We start from the raw sequence: 25,523 nt of genomic DNA, 5'->3' as shown, positions 1-25,523 counted from the left end.
CAAATAACCCTATTAAAAAATGGGGTACAGAGCTAAACAAAGAATTTTCACATGAAGAACTTCGAATGGCTGAGAAGCACCTTAAAAAATGTTCAACATCATTAGTCATTAGGGAAATGCAAATCAAAACAACCCTGAGATTTCACCTCACATCAGTCAGAATGGCTAAGATTAAAAACTCAGGAGACAGCAGGTGTTGGCAAGGATGTGGAGAAAGAGGAACACTCCTCCACTGCTGGTGGGAATGCAAGTTGGTACAACCTCTCTGGAAATCAGTCTGGCTGTTCCTCAGAAAACTGGGCATAACACTTCCGGAGGACCCTGCAATGTCACTCCTGGGCATATACCCAGAGGATTCCCCAGCATGCAATAAGGACTCATGCTCCACTATGTTCACAGCAGTCCTATTTATAATAGCCAGAAGCTGGAAAGAACCCAGATGTCCCTCAATGGAGGAATGGATACAGAAAATGTGGTATATTTACACAATGGAATATTACTCAGCAATTAATAACAATGAATTCATGAAATTCTTAGGCAAATGGTTGGATCTGGAAAATATCATCCTAAGTGAGGTAACCCAATCACAAAAGAACACATGGAATACAGTCACTGATAAGTGGATATTAGCTCAGAAACTCTAAATACTCAAGACACAATTCACATATCAAATGACTCCTAAGATGAAGGAAGGAGAGGTCCCTGATCCTGAAAAGGCTTCTTCCAGCATTGTAGGGGAGCACCAGGACAGAGAAGTAGGAGGGGGTTGATAGGAGAATGGGCAGAGGGAAGAGGGCTTAGGGAATTTATGGGGAGGGGGGAACCAGGAAAATTATTTGGAATGTAAACAAAGAATATAGAAAATAAAAAATTATAATAAAAAAATGTGTCTTTTATAATGCTGTTTACTACATCCAAAGAGGTATCCTCTTAGCTGATTGGTGGCGATAGATATTTTAAACCCAGCACTAGGGAGGCAGAGGCAGGCAGAGATCTGTGAATTCAAGGTCAGACTGGTCTACAGAGAGAGTTCCAAGGACAGCCAAGGTTGCACAGAGAGACCTCATGTCAATTAAAAAAAAAAAGCATCCTCCTCTCTCTGAATACAAACAACCACTCTTTCTCAGTCTCAATTTAAGCATCAATTCCTCATAAACTTGCACTCCAGACCACTTTAGACCCCTCATAAATCCTAGTAACGCGTGACATGCTTAGATTCTGCTCGCCTTTTTATGAGTATTTCTGACTGTCTATGGTATTATAAATCCTCAGGACTGTTTCATTTATCTAGTTTCTAGCTAAACCCAGGCAATAGTAGGCTGTCAATAAACATGCTAGTTGACAGGCAAGACAGTTCTACAGCAAAAGCAGAAAGGGACTGAAGAAGCTAAAAAACTGTATCTGCAAAAGCTATATCACTCTCTGAAAAAAGAGCAAATCGTGTGGATTATGAGAAAGATTTGTAACATGGTGCCCATTCAGACACATAAGTAAAGATGCCTGGGTAAGGTTAAGCAGTAATTACTACATAGTTACGCAGTATAAACAAAAGGCTGGCCCATTCCTCTGGTTACTATATGTAAAGATAGACTTTTGTACATCAAAATCTGTGAATCTTGATTTTTCTGCAAAGATACAATGTTTGCCGGTCACTGCAGGTGATGTTTACACTGTGAGGTGTAAACAGACCTGCACAATGCAGTATGTGCTTCACAATAAGCTGACACAGAGAACTTGTGCTTCACTGTAGCTAACGAGCCCCAGACCACTACAGGAAGCCTGAGATCAATACTTTCTGAGACCTTCATATTTTCTCCTACTTTGTTTTGTTACTATTCTAACAGGAAAGATTTCTCCAGGCAAGAGCTGCTGGTTTAACTTGGAGCACCTTTTTAAAGGCAGTAACAAAAGCTGACACTTCCATCAAGATAAATTTCAGAAGCATTATCACAAAGAGGGACAGTTTACAAGACAGAAATAGCTTACCAAGTTGTATAAACTTACAAAGTTTAGAAATAAAGGAGTGGAGAGGTCAACTCATTCTTCACAGTTCCTTAAAAAGCGTGCCTGTCACCCTGCCACTCTAACTCATGGCAACAGGAAGCCAAAAGATGAGGACACATGTCCAAGGTAGAGATGGAGTCAGCATTATAAAGCAGACTAGGAAATGGATGAAGAAACACAATGCGAATAAATTTGGTAATTTTGACTACAAAATAGTTCTCATTATATCCACATCTTTGAGAGGAAAAATCAGTCAAAGTAAAATGAACATTTTCTCTTTATGAGTTTTCAAGAATTACCACGTATGTAATATATAAACATCTTTAATTCCCAATCCCATAGCAAAATTCATTTTATGGCTTCTACAGGAGCACCATGTTCTTCCCACTGCCCCCCAGTAAGCAGCTAACACGGTACATACCCCAACAGTCCTGTGAGCACACACAATCATTTAGAAATACAGGGACTGGGCGGCGGCGGCGGCGGCGGCGGCGGCGGTAGCAGTGGCTGCTCCAGCTGAAGGGCCATCAGCGGTGGAACCAAGGCGACACAGGGTCCAGTTAGGCCCTGCGCCCACGACCACTGACCTTCGCTGACCAGCCGGGCGGCAAGCAACTGCGGTTCTGTGGAGCCTTTCGCTGCACAGAAGCCACTTCAGAACTCGGCCTCCCGCCAGTCAGGAGAGACTCACCTCCATCTTGACCCCGGGCTCCAGAGATCGGTCAGACTGAGGTACACAAACATAATCCTAGGCCCAACACCGCAGGGGTCTGAGCCAGACGGGCGTTGGCCTGCACCCAGGCCCTGGGCTGTTTGAGTGGCCATCGGGGCGCCAACCCAGCCAGGAGTTTTTTTTGCCCCGGCCGGCGCACGCGCCGCCATTTTGCCTACAGGAGCCAGAGTGCTCGGGAGGGCAGAGACTGCTAACAAGCGTAGCCTGAGGCTAACAAAACGGGGGTCTAGGCCCCAAAAGGCACAGGACTGACCCCAAGAACTGGGCGGCTTGGTGGGCCATCTGTGTGTCAACCCGCCCAGGAGGTTATTAGCACAACAGACTCTCCCGGTGCTTTCGGGGAGCGCGGACGCGCACGCCCGCCATCCGGGTCACCTGGCGGACCCAAATAACAGACATAGCCCCAGGGGAACTTTGCTCGGACCTTGGCCTCCCAGGCGTTTGCCTGGACTCAGGGCCCGGGCGACAAGGCTAACCTAGTGTGCGCCAGCCCGGTTGGGGAAATCGGCTGCCCAGCGGAGTGAGCGGAGCACAGGGGAGGTCACAGCAACATTCACCTTCGGAGCTCCCTGGGGGTGCACACGGGTTCCACCTGGTCCACAGACACAATCTGGGGCAAGGCCTCAGGCAGAAGCCCCCAGCTCAACTCTCTCCGCTTCAGATCAGCCTGGGTGGCCGCCACATCTCCAGGTCCCTCAAGAGGCTAGTGGGGGCTTCCGGGCGGCCAGCTGGGAGAAGTCGGTGTGCTCCAATAAATCCTGCGGGCCCCAGCGGGAGCCTTCAGGTGCCTGCTTCGGGATCTGAACAGCCTGGACAACAGCACCCTGTCTACAGGCAGTGCAGAGTGTAAGCTGTGCACCAGAGGCCAACTGGGAAGGGGCAGCTTGCACTGGTGAGTCCAGCACTGACAAGACCAAGTAACACCAGTGAGAGCTAGATGGCAAAAGGCAAACGCAGGAACGTCACTAACAGAAATCAAGGCAATATGGCAACATCTGAACCAAATTCTCCTCTACCAGCAAGTCCTGGATACCCCATCACACCTGTAAAACAAGATTTGGATTTAAAATCACTGGTCATGATGCTGGTACAGGAACACATGAAGGACATTCAGGAGAAAATGGATCAAAAGTTAGAAGCCCTTGCAAGGGAAACACAAAAATCATTGAAAGAAATCCAGGAGAATACAAAAGCCAACAAGGAGGAAATGCAAAAAACACTTAAAGAAATACAGGAGAACTTTCGTCAACAGGCTGAGGTCATGAAAGACGAAACACAAAAATCTCTTAAAGAAATACAGGAGAACTTTGGTCAACAGGCTGAGGTCATGAAAGAAAAAACACAAAAATCTCTTAAAGAATTACAGGAAAGCACAAACAAGCAAGTGAAGGAGCTAAGCAAAACCATCCAGGATCTAAAAACAGAAGTAGAAACAACTAAGAAAACTCAAAAGGAGACAACTTTGGAGATAGAAAGCCTTGGGAAGAAATCAGGGGACAGAGATGCAAATATCAACAACAGAATACAAGAAATAGAAGAAAGAATCTCAGATGCTGAAGATTCCATAGAAACCATGGACTCAACAGTTAAAGAAAATGCAAAATGCAAAAAGCTTGTAACCCAAAATATCCAGGAAATCCAGGACACAATGAGAAGACCAAACCTAAGGATTATAGGCATAGATGAGAGTGAAGATTTACAACTTAAAGGGCCAGCAAATATCTTCAATAAAATTATGGAAGAAAACTTCCCTAACCTAAAGAGAGAGATGCCCATGAATATACAAGAAGCCTACAGAACTCCAAACAGACTGGACCAGAACAGAAATACTTCCCGTCACATAATAATCAAAACACCAAATGTTCTAAACAAAGAAAGAATATTAAAGGCAGTAAGAGAAAAAGGCCAAGTAACATATAAAGGAAGACCTATCAGAATCACAGCAGACTTTTCACCTGAGACTATGAAGGCTAGAAGGTCCTGGGCAGATCTCATGCAGACTCTAAGAGAACACAAATGCCAACCAAAACTACTATATCCAGCAAAACTCTCAATCACCATAGATGGAGAAACTAAGATATTTCACGACAAAACCAAGTTCACCCAATATCTATCCACAAACCCAGCCCTAAAAAGGATAATAGGAGGACAACACCAATACAAGGAGGGAAACTTCACCCTGGAAAAAGCAAGATAGTAACCTTTCATCAAACCCAAAAGAAGTTAAGCAATCAAATTTAAAAAATAACGTCAAAAATGATAGGAAGTAACAATCACTATTCCTTAATATCTCTTAACATCAATGGACTCAATGCCCCAATAAAAAGACACAGACTAACTGAATGGATACGTAAACAGGACCCTACATTTTGCTGCTTACAGGAAACACACCTCAGGGTCAAAGACAAACACTACCTTAGAGTAAAAGGCTGGAAGACAATTTTACAATCAAATGGTCTCAGGAAACAAGCTGGAGTAGCCATTTTAATATCAGATAAAATTGACTTTCAACCCAAAGTCATCAAAAGAGACTCTGAGGGACACTTCTTGCTGGTCAAAGGAAAAATACAACAAGAAGAACTCTCAATCCTGAACATCTATGCTCCAAATGCAAGGGCACCCTCTTTCATAAAAGAAACTTTATTAAAACTCAAAGCACACATTGCACCTAACACAATAATTGTGGGTGACTTCAACACTGCACTTTCCTCAATGGACCGATCAGGAAAACAGAAACTAAACAAGGACACAATGAAACTAATTGAAGCTTTGGACCAATTAGATTTAACTGATATATATAGAACATTCTATCCTAAAACAAAAGAATATACCTTTTTTTCAGCACCTCATGGTACCTTCTCCAAAATCGACCATATAATTGGTCACAAGACAGACCTCAACAAATATAAGAAGATAGAACTAATCCCATGCCTCCTATCTGATCACTATGGAATAAAAGTGGTCTTCAATAGCAACAGAAACAACAGAAAACCCACATACACGTGGAAATTGAACAATACTCTACTCAATGACACCTTGGTCAAGGAAGAAATAAAGAAAGAAATTAAAGACTTTTTAGAACACAATGAAAATGAAAACACAACATACCCAAATCTATGGGACACAATGAAAGCAGTGCTAAGAGGAAAACTCATAGCCCTGAGTGCCTCCAAAAAGAAAATGGAGAGAGCATACATTACCAACTTAATGACACACCTGAAAGTCCTAGAACAAAAAGAAGCTATTTCACCCAGGAGGAGTAGAAGGCAGGAAATCATCAAACTCAGGGCCGAAATCAATCAAGTAGAAACAAAGAGAACCATACAAAAAATCAACAAAACCAGGAGCTGGTTCTTTGAGAAAATCAACAAGATAGATAAACCCTTAGCCAGACTGACCAAAGGGCACAGAGAAAGTATCCAAATTAACAAACTTAGAAATGAAAAGGGAGACATAACAACGGAAACTGAGGAAATCCAAAAAATCATCAGATCCTACTACAAGAGCCTGTACTCAACACAACTGGAGAATCTGGAGGAAATGGACAATTTCCTTGACAGATACCAAATACCAAAATTAAATCAGGACCAACTAGACCATCTAAACAGTCCCATAAAGCCTAAAGAAATAGAAGGAGTCATAGAAAGTCTTCCAACCAAAAAAAGCACAGGACCAGATGGTTTCAGTGCAGAATTCTACCAGACCTTCAAAGAAGAGTTAACACCAATACTCTTCAAACTATTCCACAAAATAGAAACAGAAGGAACACTACCCAATTCCGTCTACGAAGCCACAATTACGCTGATACCAAAGCCACACAAAGATCCAACAAAGAAAGAGAACTTCAGACCAATTTCCCTTATGAACATCGATGCAAAAATACTCAATAAAATTCTTGCCAACAGAATCCAAGAACACATCAAAACGATCATCCACCATGATCAAGTAGGCTTTATCCCGGGAATGCAGGGTTGGTTCAATATACGGAAATCCATCAATACAATCCACTACATAAACAAACTCAAAGAACAAAACCACATGGTCATTTCATTGGATGCTGAAAAAGCATTTGACAAAATTCAGCATCCTTTCATGCTTAAAGTCTTGGAGAGAACAGGAATTCAAGGCCCATACCTAAACATAGTAAAAGCAATATACAGCAAACCGGTAGCCAGCATCAAACTAAACGGAGAGAAACTTGAAGCAATCCCACTGAAATCAGGGACCAGACAAGGCTGCCCCCTTTCTCCTTATCTTTTCAATATTGTACTTGAGGTACTAGCTCGGGCAATTCGACAACATAAGGAGGTCAAAGGGATACAAATTGGAAAGGAGGAAGTCAAACTATCATTATTTGCAGACGACATGATCGTCTACCTAAGTGACCCAAAGAACTCCACTAGAGAGCTCCTACAGCTGATAAACAACTTCAGCAAAGTGGCAGGTTACAAAATCAACTCAAGCAAATCAGTGGCCTTCCTATACTCAAAGGATAAGCAGGCTGAGAAAGAAATTAGGGAAATGACCCCCTTCACAATAGCCACAAACAGTATAAAGTATCTTGGGGTGACTCTTACCAAACATGTGAAAGATCTGTATGACAAGAACTTCAAGACTCTGAAGAAGGAAATGGAAGAAGACCTCAAAAAATGGGAAAACCTCCCATGCTCATGGATCGGTAGAATCAATATAGTTAAAATGGCCATTTTGCCTAAAGCACTATACAGATTCAATGCAATACCCATCAAAATCCCAACTCAATTCTTCACAGAGTTAGAAAGAGCAATTATCAAATTCATCTGGAACAACAAAAAACCCAGGATAGCTAAAACTATTCTCAGCAACAAAAGGAAATCTGGGGGAATCAGTATCCCTGACCTCAAGCAATACTACAGAGCAATAGTGTTAAAAACTGCATGGTATTGGTACAGTGACAGGCAGGAGGATCAATGGAACAGGATTGAAGATCCAGAAATGAACCCACACACCTATGGCCACTTGATCCTCGACAAAGAGGCTGAAAACATCCAATGGAAAAAAGATAGCCTTTTCAACAAATGGTGCTGGTTCAACTGGAGGTCAGCATGCAGAAGAATGCGAATTGATCCATCCTTGTCTCCTTGTACTAAGCTCAAATCCAAATGGATCAAGGACCTCCACATAAAGCCAGACACTCTGAAGCTAATAGAAAAGAAACTGGGGAAGACCCTTGAGGACATCGGTACAGGGAGAAAGTTTCTGAACAGAACACCAATAGCGTATGCTCTAAGAGCAAGAATTGACAAATGGGACCTCATAAGGTTACAGAGTTTCTGTAAGGCAAAGGACACCATCAAGAGGACAGATCGGCAACCAACAAATTGGGAAAAGATCTTCACCAATCCTACATCAGATAGAGGGCTAATATCCAATATATATAAAGAACTCAAGAAGTTAGACTCCAGAAAACCGAACAACCCTATTAAAAAATGGGGTACAGAGTTAAACAAAGAATTCTCACCTGAAGAACTTCGGATGGCGGAGAAGCATCTTAAAAAATGCTCAACTTCATTAGTCATTAGGGAAATGCAAATCAAAACAACCCTAAGATTTCATCTTACACCAGTCAGAATGGCTAAGATTAAAAATTCAGGAGACAGCAGGTGTTGGAGAGGGTGCGGAGAAAGAGGAACACTCCTCCACTGCTGGTGGGGTTGCAAATTGGTACAACCACTCTGGAAAGCAGTCTGGCGGTTCCTCCGAAAACTGGGCACCTCACTTCCAGAAGATCCTGCTATACCACTCCTGGGCATATACCCAGAGGATTCCCCACCATGTAATAAGGATACATGCTCTACTATGTTCATAGCAGCCCTATTTATAATTGCCAGATGCTGGAAAGAACCCAGGTATCCCTCAACAGAAGAGTGGATACAAAAAATGTGGTATATCTACACAATGGAGTACTATTCAGCCATTAGAAACAATGAATTCATGAAATTCTTAGGCAAATGGATGGAGCTAGAGAACATCATACTAAGTGAGGTAACCCAGACTCAAAAGGTGAATCATGGTATGCACTCACTAATAAGTGGTTATTAACCTAGAAAGCTGGAATACCCAAAACATAATCCACACATCAAATGAGATACAAGAAGAAAGCAGGAGTGGTCCCTGGTTCTGGAAAGACTCAGTGAAACAGTATTTGGCAAAACCAGAACGGGGAACTGGGAAGGGGTGGGAGGGAGGACAGGGGAAGAGAAGGGGGCTTACGGGACTTTCGGGGAGTGGGGGGGGGGGCTAGAAAAGGGGAAATCATTTGAAATGTAAATAAATTATATCGAATAAAAAAAATAAAAAATAAATAAAAAAAAATAAAAAAATAAAAAAAAAAAAAAAAGAAATACAGGGACTGCGCCAATTGATCTGATACTACCTTGCCTGAGAAATCCCCAGAAGAAATTCAAACTACCTCTGTCAAATCCTGTTAATGGCATTCAAGTAAACAAAATACCCTTCAATTCCTTGTAGATGTCCACATTCTTAAAAATAAATATATAAGTTAATGAAGTTAAAACAACCATATAAAAATAGCTATTCTGAAATCTTAAAATTATATTGACATTTTTACATGAATCTCAAAAAAGAAAGAAAAATGCTAACTAGCATTTCCCCAGTTTATAATGCCTATATATGAATCATTGGTATAATGCCTATATATTCAGAATTGATGTTTCTTGGCCAAAAGAAATTATTAAAAACTGTAAAACTACAGTGAACTACAAAAAAACTTTGAATTTATCAAGCATTACTCCAATATTTTTGAAGGTATAAACATATTATGCTTGCTGTAAACAGCAATGCAGAATGTGTGAACATTTCCTGAATATATTGTATAAAATACATAACTGTCAGTGTGGCATTAAATGTCTTATCCCTGGTCATATAAGGTAAAGTCTTAATAATAAATCTTGAAAGTACTAGGAAAAGTACAAATTAAACAAAAGCTATTCAAGTATAATGGGGTCAACCACGTACGTGGTTACTTCTAAATAACTCTTATCTGCTCAGAAACTCAATTTCTCCACAATATTTATTAACTTTTTTGAGTAAAAAAAAAATGAGTGGCAGCAAGAGTTCTGCATGTGTTGCATTAGTAACCTGAAAAATAATGTTACAGGCTTGAGTTATTACATAGTAGATTTACAAGCAGACTCAATTACGCCACTAGTACTAACAAGGCATTTCAGCTTTAAAATCAAAAATGAAATTCCTCTCTGCCTAGCACTTTAAAATACTTGATTAGCAGATATTTACTTTAGATCACTAAAAATCCAAAATACAATTAATAAGTCTACAGACAGTTCTTCTTGTGTTTTATGTGTCTTGCTAGAAACAGACCCAGGGCTCTGAGCATGTAAAGAAGAGCTCTACCAAAGAGCTACCTTCCAGGGTTCTTCTCAAAGAACTTCAAAATAACTAAATGAATAAATCCCTATTTTATGCTCTCACCAATTCCTAACAAAACATTTACTCTAGAGTCTCAACTTCTCAATAAACTGGTACTTTTCTAGGAACCTAAGTTTTATAGCAATGTGTTTCTTAATAGAAACTTTAGTTTTCCTTACAAAGTAAGTGAAGTTCATAATGGGGCTAGGAAGATGTCATACAACCAAGAGGACCTGCCTCTGATCCCCAAACTCACACTGACAGGTTAGGGAGCCAGGCACAGCAGTCCATCAAAAAAGTAGACACAGGAGGATGGCAGAGATGGCTGACAAGACAGTCTAGTTCAATCAGTGCAACATTCAGTTAGAACCCCTGACTCAAAACACAATAAAAGAAATGGGGAGGGTCATTGCCACACATACATGCTAGTCAACATTTTCTCTCATGCTACATTACAAGTAAAAATAAATCCACATCTTGTCTTCTTCATAGCAATTTAAATCCTGTACAAATAAGTAACTTGGGGCTGGTGAGGTGGGTGGCAGTTCAGAGTGCTTGCTGCTCCAGCACAAGACACAAGTTTGGTTTCGAGCAGCCACAACAGAAAGCTCGCAACTGCCCACAGCTTCAGCTCCGGAAGTTTTGACACCTTCTTCTGGCCTCTGAGAGCACCTGCACATTTGTGGTGCACAGAGAACTCATGCACTCACACATAAAAACATGTACACATAAAAACACATAGACATAAAAATAAATACATAATAAACACATCCTTTTTAAAGAAAACTTTTACATAAACACTAATTCGGACAATCACTTTATATATCTGTGGTTGAATTTTAAGTGAAACATTAAGACTGTGGTATGGTGACATTTACAAGGCAACTATAGCCATGAACCCTAATTGTAAGTTCTAAGTACCACCTGTATAAGAATTTGTATTTTGTTCCAGCATTGTAGGGGAGTACCAAGACAGAGAAGAGGGGGTTGATAGGAGAATGGGGGGAGGGAAGAGGGTTTAGGGAACTTATAGGGAGGGGGGAACCGGCAAAGGGAAAATCATTTAAAATGTAAACATAGAATATAGAAAATAAAAAATTATTTAAAAAAATTTCTATTTTTCTGATCGAATCATGCCTGGTACTATAAACGCAGGGAGGTCAGAGGTCCTAGGGAGAACCTATGCTGCTATCTTGCTAAATGAACATGCGCTGAATTGCCTTCAAGTCGTTTATGCACATACACATAGATTACAGCTACTAAATTTCGGTCAAAGAACTTCTTTGTGCAGCAGGCAGCAGTGAGTGCTCGCCCATAACTGGTCATCCCGTTGCCAAGGCGCCAGGGAAGAGAGGGTAGATGAATGGCAGGGCCCCAGGCACCAGGGAGCACCATGGAAGAGGGGGTAGATGAATGGCAGGGCCCCAGGCACCAGGGAGCACCAGGGAAGAGAGGGTAGATGAATGGCAGGGCCCCAGGCACCAGGGAGCACCAGGGAAGAGAGGGTAGATGAATGGCAGGGCCCCAGGCACCAGGGAGCACCAGGGAAGAGAGGGTAGATGAATGGCAGGGCCCCAGGCACCAGGGAGCACCAGGGAAGAGAGGGTAGATGAATGGCAGGGCCCCAGGCACCAGGGAGCACCATGGAAGAGGGGGTAGATGAATGGCAGGGCCCCAGGCACCAGGGAGCACCAGGGAAGAGAGGGTAGATGAATGGCAGGGCCCCAGGCACCAGGGAGCACCAGGGAAGAGAGGGTAGATGAATGGCAGGGCCCCAGGCACCAGGGAGCACCAGGGAAGAGAGGGTAGATGAATGGCAGGGCCCCAGGCACCAGGGAGCACCAGGGAAGAGAGGGTAGATGAATGGCAGGGCCCCAGGCACCAGGGAAGAGAGGGTAGATGAATGGCAGGGCCCCAGGGCAGAGAGGAACGGTGTGAAACGCTGCATTCCACACAGGAAGGGCCCTTTGCGCCCATGGACATCAGGGCACCTGTGCTCACACACACAGCCTGCACCAGATCCAGATTGTCACCATTCCAGCATGGGATGAGGAGGGACGCGGGAGGACTGACCAGCAGCTGAAGAGCTATTGGAAGTTAACAGCTGCTGAGGGTGGGGAGTTATTTTTCATCTGCGTACAGACATGAGTCAGCTGCGTCATCCAGTAAGCGACCCCTCACACATACCCATACAAGTCACTGTATTTAAATTCAGTGGAAAGAAGGGTTGCAGAGGCGTGGGATGACGTTAATGAGAGGATGGGGACTGAATATGGTTAAAATACATTAGATACATGTATGCCATTGCCAAAGGACAGCTGAAAACTACATTAGAGACTGAATTTGTTCTGCTAGCTCTGCAGATGCAAAATGTTGTTATTGTCTCAAGAACACTGACTTTGGATCTACTGTGCAGCTCTCAACATAAAGCTGGATAAAAGCAAACTATTTTGAGAAAGATACTTTTAACTTATTAACACATTAATTGTACATGCCTATGCCACTCAGTACAAGATTGCAACACATGCATCTATGTAAACAGCACACGTCCAACACTGGCTCTTACATGGACCAAATGAATAACAAATGAAAGACGGCCTACGTCTTTCTTCTCTTTTACACCTTCGGTTTGTCAATCTAATACCAGCATGTGCACATTTAAATCATGGAATTCATCTTAAATAGGTTCCCATTACGGCCAGAACACATACAGTAAAGGAGCTTTGTGACGCCCCAGAGTGGCCAGGGACAGTAGTGAGTTGCTGACACCTGCAGTCCCAGCAACTCAGGACTAAGTACAGGAATCTGGGAGCATCCTGGGCGATCCGGGAGAATCCTGTCTTACCCCCCGCCTCTTAAAAAAAATAAAAAACAGGCAGCGCAGAATATTTTCTATTCTTAGTCTAACAACAAATTTAAATGAGAAATTTTCAGGATTTTTGGTCCCACTGCTAAGCTCAACTAATTCTTCCCCAAAATTATCTAGTACATATAATTTTTTTTTACTTCTAAATGTACATATATCCAAATAATCCAGTGAACAAGAATAAAAACAAAGGTATCATTTTAAAATGCTAGGAGCTGACAACAGAAAAAAATTCTTACAGTTTTAAATTATAAAAATCAGCATTAGCTGAGAAAATCAAAAAATTTATATAGATATAAGCAATGCATGACATGACAGGGCCATGCTCTGAACTGTGCATTTTCTGTCTTAATGACAGTGTCACACAGAGCCACAGTGAGTCTAACTCTGTGTGACCTGCTCAGCAACCTAGACAATACACACTCACCCCGAATCTGACAGTCAGCAAAAAGCCTCTCAGGAGCCAATGGGGAGCCAGAGCGCATGTGTAAAGCATCTCGTTATAGACAGCCTTGTGTTCACTGTAATCTTAAAAGAGAAGGGAAGGGAAGAGAGGAGAGGGGAGGGAGGAAGGGGAGGATTAGATTGTTCCAGCTCTAGCCTTCTTGATAGAAGTAGAAAACTAAAGGAGAAACAGGTGTTTCTATAGGTATGAAATGAAAAGCAAAATCAGGAGTAGGGCAGAGGGCAGGCAAGCACCCCAGAACACTATAAATAGGTCTGCGTTGCCAAGGCGTTTTCAGGTATAGCATACCACAAGATAATTTATAAGTTATGAAAATGTTAAACAATGTTCAATATACTCATGAATAATGCAAAAAACTAATGTTTTTAAAGTTTTCCTCCAAAATACTTCAAGTGAAAAAAAAAAAAGACTTTTGAGTTATAGGAAATTTACTTTTTTGGAATCCATTTATGTGAACCACCATTCTTTAGAAAATTGTACAATTGTGTTTACATATGTTATTGATTATAAAAAGCCAACAGAAATCTGCCTAGCAGCTTTTCAGAAAAAAAAGTCTGTAAGATTCAACATGCTCCACACATGTTCTAGGAGGAGATGCTCGCCGAGCTGAGGAACCCACCTTCACATTCACGTTACCTGGTAGGCCTGCGCATGAACACACAGGTGCCATATTTTTATCCCAGGTTCAGTGCTGGAAATCAGCATCATCCAATTTTTCAGAAATCCATAATTCAATAGCAAATTACTTGTTCACAGATATTTGTAGAGCATCCAACCTCTTCTGGTTCTTACTACAAGTATATACTCTTTCCATAACACCACGCCAAAACTTGGTAAATCTTTTACTGTATAATTTATCTTTAGAGCTTATAAAAATTTAATATTTATAATTTACTGAATTCAATCATAAGAATCATTTTTTATTGCTGGTCTTCATTTACCAAGGTATGTTCTGGGAACTCCACCCCAAGAGCACAATACAGGCTATTGCTGTGGGAAAGACAGAGTTGCATTGCTATACTTAGAAAATGCTTGGGGATATGGAGGGAATTGTTTGGGGTTTTCTTTAATATTATTTTTCAGCTCATTCATGCAATTATTCTTTGGTGCTGGCCCTCTCCAAATGAAGACTAGAGATCTTTTCTCCACAGACATCTTACACACCATAGCAGTCTGAGACACACAAAGGAAACTCTAGTATAAAAATCCAATGCAGAAAGTCAACCACTCAAATCTCATAATCTACACAATAGTGATTTGCAGGGCTTAGAACACACTGAAAATATATCAAAAAAAAAAACTTGATTAAGTCAGAAAAGGTGGAGGTAGTTAGCTGTAAGTCTCATGAATGCCCTTTTCTACGTAGATCTTAAAATCAGCTTTTATGAGGGGAAACAAAGGTGTGGGGGTAGCATCTAAATATGCAGGTATTAAGAAAGACCACACACAACTTTGTTTTGAAAGCTTCGAAGTGTTTTTAAAGCTAAAATAGCCCAATAAACAAATGGCACGCAGCACATACAGCTCAACAGTGCGTCGCATCTGTACACACAAGCTCCCTCGTGCTCCACCTTGATTGTGCTATGTAAATCTTGTACATTTCATTGTATTTTACTTCTATTCATAACGGTGTTATACAGGAACATTTTTCTTTATAACCGCAACCCTACATACATCAATAAAATCATCTGTGTAGTTTATAACTCATGCATAATAACTCATTCATAAAGTTCAATGGCTCAGAGGAACAAGCATGTATCACGTCTCACATGACCACTGAGATGTCCCCTCTTTACTGGGATAACAAGTGTCGGCCCTGCCAATCTAGCCCAAGCTCCCCCGCAGGTCTGAGGGTGGATGACTTGCTACAATAACCTAAGCTGAGACTGAACTCTTCTCCTGCGGACCACTCACCCTGCAGAGGGCTTGATCAGATGCAGTGCCATGGCCTAAAAGAACAGAAGCCTACATCAACTCTTCAGAGGTTTAGGCTGGGAACTGATACACCATTGGTTCTGTGATGCTGCTTAGATGAATGCATGGCACAGCCCCTGCCCTCCTAATGGGAGTGGCTACACAGCCACGTTGAAAAGATGGCCTAAGAAAAGATAAAGAACTGGGGCCATTTTTGCAGCCCTCTGACCCATTATTAAAATGCCCCTTTTACTATTGGGTTTTTGGGGGATGGGGGGTAACTTTTTTCTTTCTGGAAGAAAAAGGAAAGGAAATCAAGACACAGGTTACATGATTCATGTAAATACCTTCCATGATTGTTCCTTGAATGCAACCTTTTCTTTCTATTCAAAACATATTTTCTCTCTCTCTCTCTCTCTCTCTCTCTCTCTCTCTCTCTCTCTCTCTCTCTCTCGGCAGAAATTAAATTAACTAAATTTTCACATCTCTACTTATTTCAGGGCTGGTGAGATGGCTGAGTCAGTACATGAGCCTGCCAGCACGCGTATCGACCTGAGAGCCAATCCCAAAGCCCATGTGGCAGGAGAGAGAGAAAGCTGACTCTCTGACCTCCACACATGTGCTGTGGCAGGGGCATGCCCACACCGATGAACAAGCAGTAGATGGATGACAGGAAGACATGCATGCATGGATGGATGCTTAAAATAATAAAGCAAATAAAACCTAGATATAGCTTTTACTTATAAGTAAAATCACCTTGATTCTTCATATATTTCACATACATTAGACAGTAATATCTTTAAAGATCTAAGATATGATTTCCTTTCATTCTTTAGTAAATCCATTTTCTTTCTCATTGATTTCCATAAAAGCAACTTACAGAGTTTGTTTTCAAAGCCCTGTAGGAAAGCTCCCCAGGCTGTCCCCACACCACAGCCCTGGCAGCCTTCCCCTCTGCTGCCTGCTCTCCACCTGGCTCTCCTGCTGGGGAGTATTTAATATCGCATGTGTGGCCTGACTTTCTGCAGACCACTTCAACCTGGGGTGAAAGTGAACTCTGATCTTTCTCTCATTCTTAGCTTCTCCCAGTGCCTGCAGAAGGCTAGCCCTCAGCCTGCAAGCTGCTAGTCTGCACCCACTATTTCCCCTCACTGAATTACTGTGTGTGTACCACTACTCAGTCACTCTCCCATATTCCCTCTCTCTCCCCGTGACTGATGGAGTCAGACATTTACTTTCCAGCTTAAAAACCCTGGAATTCATGGACAAACATTTCACAGTGAGTTACTACAGAAAAGCAGACAGGATTAGAAAGGAATAACAAACACTGGGGAGATGACAAACTTCACCAAAAAAAAAAAAAAAAAAGCATTAAAATGCAAACACTCGAAAGCTTTCTGGAAGACACAGCCCTCTACTGTTGCTCAGAAAGCAGTTTCCCACCGCTGAACCGCTGCCAGCGCCTCCCTATAGAGGGAACTCACAACCTCTCTCCTCAGCATTTGCTTTTCCCTTCATACCTTCGAAGGTATGAGGCTGCACGGCACAGGACGCAGCGTGAACAGGGACTGTTCGAGGTGAGGGAATGACACACCCACAGGAAGGCAGGTCAACCAAGGTTGTCAGCTTACTTTATATCCACGGAAGGTGACAGTGGTGGGTGAGATGTTCTCCACTGCTAAAATTCCGTGACTGTCACTTGCATGCAGAAGTGCTATAATAGTAGATTACTTTAACTGCTGCTCCCCGGCACACAGACGGAAAGCAGTTAAGAGCTAGAGGTATGTGTGCTTTAATCAACAAAGTTTCACACAAACTTCTTGGATAACTTTTGAGTGATTCTTGCATTCATGTACTGATTGGCTGATTTACTTGTGTGGGGGAACTAGGCTGTGGAGGACATAAGGAAACCAGGACGGAAGAGCCCACTCTCTCATACCAGGTAAACGCTAGACACGAAGCTCCTGCCTACTGAACAATCTCACTAGCAAACAATCTCACTAGCACTTTGTGAGTTTTGTTCTTAAAAAATATCTAGACAGATTCACACACAAAAAGAGGGAAAATACCAGGTATTTCATTATTACAAAAATCGTCACAAAGTACTTTCAACTCTAAGAACAGGCAAGAACTGTTTTTGAAAACTATTTTTAAAACATGTAGAAACATGAAATGGCAGCCAAATCTAACCATTTTAGCTGTGAGAATGCTTTTTACTAGATGACATCTATCTACTTGCACAATAAGGAAAGGCTTTGAACTGAGCGTTAATTCAGAGCGATGCTGCGCTTTTAGGAAAGCAGAGTTCTAAGATCCTAGCACCCAAACCAGGCAGCCAGCAGTCTCCTCTAACTCCAGTTCCAGGGGTCTGATGACTTCTTCTGGCCTCTGCAAGCATACACACTCCTATAGACAGACAGACCAATAGACAGAAAGACCAACCGACTAATACAGGCATGCATGTGCATGTGCACACGCCACACATACACACATACAATTAAAAAATGAGATAACTCTTAAACGTGTCATATACTGGGTTGCTTAAGCTTTAGAAACTTACTTTGTAATACTCCAGAGGCTACAGGTCTACGGTGAAGAAGGGCTGGGAGGTTTGATTCTTCCAAGGCCCTTGCTACCCGGCTTCCTGCTACCTCAGGCCTCTTTACCATGGCATCCTGGGGCCTTCCTCTCGAGATATGCATCCCTCACACCTTATTTTACAGGGACACTAATCATGCTATATAAGGCTCATATTCACTTCTCTTATGGCATTAACTCCAAAAACAGTTGCATTCTGAAATCCTAAGAATATTGAGGCACAAAATCCATAATACATTTCCTTCCTATTTAGACATTCTATGCTGAGTACTCAATTATATCAGTGTCATACTCTTACCCTGGGTCACACTCTTACCCTGGGTCACACTCTTACCCTGGGTCACACTCTTACTACCCTAAGTCACACTCTTACCCTAAGTCACACTCTTACCCTAAATCACACTCTCACCCTGGGTCACACTCTCACCCTGGGTCACACTCTCACCCTGAGTCATACTCTTACCCAGTATGCTACTACAAATTCCAAAATGGCTCCCGATCACATTTTATCAACCCACAAGTAAAAATGAACTTCTTCTCATAAGCATTTTCATCTTCAGTGTCATTTGGTTTTCACTCCCATTTACTTCCAGGAAAATATTATTAAATGCTGCTTTATTACCCACTCCACTCTAGAAAAGTTGGCAAACCAGAAAAGACTGCTATCTTCCCTCCTTCCTTTCATCATCTCATGCCTGGACCAGATTAACCTCCGTCTCTGTCTCATACCGAATCTTCTGGGATGGAAGTGAGAGCAGGAGCATCTGTAACACACAGTCAGAGCTCCTCAATCTAATCTGGTAGAAGTTGGGCCAGAACAAAACCATAAGCACCACCTTAGCCTCCACAGCACCCAGTTTTCACAAACATCAATGATTCCTCTCTCCTAGTCTATCAAAGTTAATTCAGACTTTTGTTCCTTCCAAGAATAACTGGCTACAGCTGTCAGAATTCTACCCTCTACTCCAACACTGCTGTGAAGCCACAACTTAGCAAACACTCCTGGGTGTGCTTAGCACTTAGTGCACAGCACAGTAACAAGAAAAGAAGCTGAGGCCAATGGCTGCTACACCATGTTCTTTGTATGCCTACACCATGTTCTTTGTACGCCTACACCATGTTCTTTTTACACCTACACCATGTTCTTTGTACGCCTACACCACGTTCTTTTTATGCCTATACCATGTTTTTATGCCTATACCATGTTCTTTCTATGCCTATACCATGTTCTTTCTATGCCTATACCATGTTCTCTTTATATATATATTCTATGTCTACATGAGTTGTCCAAAATGACAAAAGGAACAGCATAAAACAAGAATGAGGATCAAGAAAAACAGGCTATCACTGATGGAACCTGTTCAGATATCTTTGCTTAAACCCTAAATGCCCATAAGCATCTCAAAAACAGGGGGCTGGAGAAATGACTCAGAGCTAAGAGCCCTACTGCTCTTCCAGAGGACATGAGTTCACTTCCTAGCATCCACATCGAGTGGCTGGTCTAGGGGGATTTAATGCCTCTGGCCTCCATGGGCATCTACACACACATGCACATAAACTACACTCAACACACACACACACACACACACACTTTTAAAAAATAAAATCCAAATTATAGGGACTGGAGAGATGGCTTAGCGGTTAAGAGCACTGACTGCTCTTCCAAAGGTCCTGAGTTCAAATCCCAGCAACCACATGGGGGCTCACAACCATCCATAATGAGATCTGATGCCCTCCTCTGCTGTGTCTGAAGACAGCTACAGTGTACTTACATATAATAAATAAATAAATCTTTAAAAAAAAAAAACAAATTATAAATAGAAAAGGTCAGCCATAATAGTGATTTCAAACCAAACACAAATAACAGAAGGAAAAGAAGGAAAAACATACCTTTCACTTGTCAATACAAAGTTAAAATCATAAATAAGACGTAAATTTCCATAGAATGGTTTTTTTCTTAAAATAAAAAGCTGATAATACCTGAGCCTTGGGGAAAGGAGGATGCTATCAATGTTGCATTTAAGACTCAGAGATCACCTTTTAAAAATATTATTTTAGCTGGGCAGTGGTGGCGCACGCCTGTAATCCTAGCACTCTGCGAGGCAGAGGCAGGCAGATTTCTGAGTTCAAGGCCAGCCTGGTCTACAGAGTGAGCTCCAGGACATCCAGGGCTATACAGAGAAACCTTGTCTTGAAAAAACCAAATCCAAAATATATATATATAATTTTATAAAAACTTTTATTTAGTTACTAAGAGAGAGATACTTTCCTTCAAGGATATAATCCATGGTGGGTTGTTTGTGGTCCAGTGGGTGACTATACACACACATAAGAGTAGATCAGCAAGTAGATTGCTCCTGCACAGCCAGAATGTCCCCACGCCTCAAAAACAAATTCAAACTGCACAGGGGGTTAATGACCCTCTTAAACTGTAAGTGACCTTTCATGACCATCTTCACATTCTGGTAATATAGCAGAAGTATCACATCACAATTATGTCCCAGAAAACTTCAAGGCAAAGGGAATTTGTCCTTGGAAGGAGAAAAACATTCCAGTGTTCTTTATGAAATGAGGTCTTGTATCCATCTCTTGTGTAAAGGACTTATACCTTGTATCAAGAAAATCTTGATACAAGAATCTACAAATTGATTACATCACTTTGTGTGTATAATCATTCACAATGGATTCAAATCTTGGCTCAGGCACCTAGAATTAAATACTGTTGGTAAAGTCATAATCAGCTTTTTCATTTGAGATATATAATCACATTATTGTCTACCTATTTTTAGCAAGTGTAACATCATAAAGTACCCTGCTCAGACTAACTCAATGTGCATTCTCAGTGAATGTTAACTATTATCCCAGTGGCAGGTCACTCAAAAATATTAGTATTAAATTTGGCACTGTTCAATTCCTTGGTATCAATATTCTGATCATTTACACTTGGCTTAAAATACTTATTTGACTGACTCTTGCCTTCCTTCTCAAATTTATTTCCTATCATTCTCATCTTTCCTACCAACCTACAAAATGTCAACTAAGTCGTCTTCTTTCCCTCAAACATGCTCTAATGTCTTTTCATCTCAGGATTTCTAAACATAGATCACTTTGGCCAAGAAAGCTCCTTCCCTTGTAACACCTCCTCTGCATGATTTAAGTCTCAACTAAGAGGAGACTCTCTTGGGGTCAGGTTGTAGTACAGTGGTAGAATGTTTGCCAAGGCCTAGGCTTAACCTTAAGAAGAATACAACAGTGATATCTGTGGTAAATCCTTCTCTGTTCTCCCTTTGTCTTACATGCTTGTGTACACATGGACACACACATGCCAAGGTGTCCCTGGAAGTCCTACAACACGTGCAGGAGTCTATTCTCACTTCACTAGATCGAGCTTGGCTTGTTAGGCACCTGCACACACTAGCCACCTCACCAGCCCTCTCTACCGTTTGTTTCCTTAATTTAACTTTATCCAACAATAATCAGCTTACATAAAACTACACTGTTTATCTTTGGGTATCTCTGTACTTTCATCTTGCAGTATTCACTTCCAAGGGAACAAAAGGCCCAGAAATGCAGAGCCTCACAGCAGAATATAATGTTCCACACCTTAACTCAGAACTAACTACTATTCTAAGTCAAAGGCCAAGAAAAAGCCCAATCAAATTGCAATTCATGTGAAGTTATTACTGACAGACCTCTATAGGAAGTGGTAAAGGATATGGATAATGCAGTCTGTGCTTCAAGGTTAGTGATCCCCAGCAGAACTATGGCTGGAGAACAGCCAGTCTGTATGGTACATGACACTGTCTCATTTCAGAAAGAGTTAGTCTTCACTGCAGAGATCCCAGTCACACTTGCAAAGCCATTTAGGTCCTCTACTAGCAACAATATAATCCAGTGCATCCCATGATAAACTCCACTGGAATCTACAAAAAAAAATCTCTCATTTCCATAGCATCCATATTTGTTTAAACTGCACTGCAGACAGAGTCAAAGCAAAGTCAAGAATAGAAACACATAAACACCAGAATTCCTACTACTCTACTTCTTACTTTACTAGGGTTGCCATGATACAACTGTTAAGAGAGTCTAAAAGCTATTGAAGCATACACAAAAGGACCAACAATACTCACGCATCATTTGAGCAAGTCATAAATTCTCCTTTTATTTTGGGATGCCATGAGCCAGTGTGAAGCATTGCTGTGTGGCCCTTAAAGAAGAAAGAGGAGAGGGGTTACGAGGTAAAGCAAACTGACATCACACATTTAAGAGTAAAACGCCTTTGGGCACCCTCAAAACAGACTACCTTACTTATAAATTACTATCATGTTGTGCCGACTTCATCTCACACACAGGCTGGATTTCCCTGTTCCGCAGTCTCTGCCTAGTCTGTAAACCAGCAGTGCTTACCCATCACGGGGTTCTAATAAGGGAGATAGAGTAATTGGCATGTTCTCTTTAGAAAAGAAAAAATAAATAAATAAGAGGCAAAGCCTAAGGCAGACAAGGTCCTTCTTTAAAGTCATGATCTTTTCTTTAATTGAAAATAATTAAGAAATTAGAAAGCATTTACAAATACGCAAAGCAAAAGACCACGGTAGAAAATTTTTACATCCTAAAAACTATGTTAACAATACCAATTCTACAACCTAGCTGTAACAATAAATATGAGAAGAGGAAAAATATTTCAAACAGCAGGGAAATTACCTAAAATAGAGAACATAAAAATACTAGAATCAAAGAAACATGATAATGGTATAAAAGTTAATATACAACCAAATCAATTAGCATACACATCAAATACAGATGTACATATAAACACATCCCACACCACATAAACCCTGGGAGTGCAGTTAGGGGGAGTCTCTTACATAGTGAGTCAGGATCAGGAGAGACAGAAAAGAGGCTAACAGTTCTTATAGAATAACGATAGTTATCTCTAACAAAGTACAAAATAAAGCTATGCAAGAAAAATATCAGTGCCTCTCTGGAAAGAATAAGTTTGAAATCAAAGTCTAAAAATCATTTCCAGTCCAAATTGTCCACAATCCCTCAAACAGTATTTAGTGTCATCCTAGCGATTCTATGGAACATACAGGGACCACCAAGGTAGAGTATCTTAGAGTGCAGTAAGGAGACATGAACTGAAGCAATGCCTATGGGAACTAGATGAAAAGATGGGGATCTCCTCCTCTGTATCTCAACTTGCAACCATGTTTCTAATTCTCCAACTGCCATACCTACGTGCATTTCAAACACATATGTCCAATAAGGAAATCTTGATTTATAGTCTCCTAACTCATTTTCAATTTGCTTCCCAGAGAAGCTATAAACTTGGGAGTCATCCTGAAATACTCCCCCAGCCCTAATCCCCCAGTCTTCTAGATATAATCAAATTCCATCTTCCAGCCAGTCTCTTGCCAAGTCTATCAAACATACTTCTCAAGTCTATATTTTTCCTTCAGTACTACCCTCCGTAGAAGCCAGCATCATCTCATGCTTCGTCCATTATTTCTATGTTACCAGTCTCTTTACTTCCATTCTTATCTTATGTGTTCCATACAGCAACAAAGCCCGTTTACAGCACAGTTCTGCAATAGCTGATGCAGACCCAGGAGGGCCACCAGAATGTACTGCATGCATAAGGTACTGTCAAAAAATACAGTATACAGTTCTAGTGCACACCCCTCTGTCTCTAGGCCTTTACTAGCTTCCAGCATCTTTCAATAAGACCAAACAAATTACATTTTCTGCTGATTAATTTCCTTACTACTTCATTGTGTTCCTTCCTACCCACCACCCACCAGCCTACCGTTTGACACCTGCTTTTCAGTGCCTGCCGTTTGACGCCTGCTTTTCAGCGCCTGCCATTTGCTTCCTCAACTGCACAGAGCTCTTTCCACAGATAGCATTCTTTCCCATTGGCTGGAAGCCTTTCTATTTTCATTTTCTCATGATGGCTCTTTCATTCTTCCAGCTTCAACTGGAAGAACACCACAGCCCTCTAAGTAAACACAGTATAACCCATGGGTCTTTTCCCCAGCACCTATTTCCCTAATCACAGAGATCATAATGTGTTAAAGTTAGGCCCTGGTTCTTCCTCCCAATCCCATGCTCCCAGAAATAGGGCTCCAACTCAAACTATATTTACAAACACATTGACCATATAGCTAGGCTCTTCTCTGATTAGACATAAGTTAAAATATCCCATTTATTCCAGCCTACATCCTGTCATGTGGCTGGTTACCTACAGCTCGTCACATCTTTCCAGTCAATCTCCGGCCTGACTCTATCAGAAAATCCTTTCTCTTTCCCTGATGTACCACCTATATTTCCTGCCTAAGCTACAGGCTATAGGATTTTTAATTACTAGGAGATGTATCCATACAATACATAAGATGTTTTCTCTACAATAATGTGAGGCTCTTTATTCATTGATTTGGCTTTTGAAAAAATGTGAAATTTCACATATTGACAAACAAACATTGATGGGACAATCTAAAATCTAAACAAATCTAAAATGGAAACAAATGAACCTTGCTGTGTTTCCAATAAGGAAGACAAAGAAAAAGCTAAAAGGAAGTAGAGAGAAGAATGCACCTGCAGTGGACTGGGTACTGGCCTCCAAAATTTGCCCTTACCCCAGGTCCTGGAATCTCTGAAACAGCATTCTCAGAAATAAATAGGGATCTCAATAGGTACATCTCCAACATAATTCCTATGGCTCAGGAAAAAGTCACAGAAGAGAGAACAAAAAGCACGTACAAGCCAGAGCATCAGGATTCTGCACAGCATCTTCTAGACATGACAGGGAAGCTGCACCCAAGAAATCTCAAAAATGCGGTTGCCTAAACATGACCTGCATAGTGTCAACGCCAGCCGGGTATGCGAATCTGGATTAGAGAGAATTTCACAAGGTGCCACTACTGGTAAGAGCTACAGGCAATCAATGGCTGATCAGAGAGGGAGAATAGAGGGATGAGCTCCCTGACCTGACGGGATATCCAACTGCAAGCAGTCAGCCCTAAACGCACCTCCATACAAGCAACCTAAAATGAACTCAAGTAGTGTGTGTGCGTGTGTGTGTGTGCGCGCGCACACACTCACACATATACATGTCTGTCTGTCTGTCTGCCTGTCTGTAAAACAATAATGAGGAAGAAGTCATGAGTTGGACACTGGAGGAACTGGAAGAGGGGAGAGCAAGTTGAAAATTATATAAATATAGTGCTCATAACCTACACCCAATGGTGAATGTTCTTCTAAAAGAACAGAGTAGAGGACACAAAGAGAAAGCTATATGAAGTTGACACCAGAGTTATCTAGCCATAAGTCAAGACCATCTAGAATCACCTTAGGAGAATGAAGCAAGGAAGGAGTCACCCCTTACAGCTACTGAAGGGAGCAAAATCCTGCTATACCTGTACTTTCTCATTTCTGACCTCAAAAAATGTGAATGAATTAATCATGTTTAAAACCATAATATTTGCAGTAATTAGTTACAGTAGTCTATAGGA

General features: G+C 41.5%; 1 protein-coding gene across 1 annotated transcript in view; it reads right to left on the bottom strand.

The window, feature by feature from the left end:
- The window catches only part of Wdr70 (WD repeat domain 70), a 232,460-nt gene that overhangs the window by 139,381 nt on the left and 67,556 nt on the right, over positions 1–25,523 (bottom strand). The window contains exon 9 of the mRNA XM_052159690.1: positions 22,140–22,216. Coding sequence (XP_052015650.1) covers positions 22,140–22,216 — 77 coding nt within the window. The remainder of the gene's footprint in view (positions 1–22,139; positions 22,217–25,523) is intronic.

This window comes from Apodemus sylvaticus, chromosome 16 (genome assembly GCF_947179515.1).
Source record: "Apodemus sylvaticus chromosome 16, mApoSyl1.1, whole genome shotgun sequence".
Lineage (NCBI taxonomy): Eukaryota > Metazoa > Chordata > Mammalia > Rodentia > Muridae > Apodemus > Apodemus sylvaticus.
Note: the sequence above shows the minus strand (reverse complement) of the source record. Positions and strands in the feature narration are given on the sequence as shown.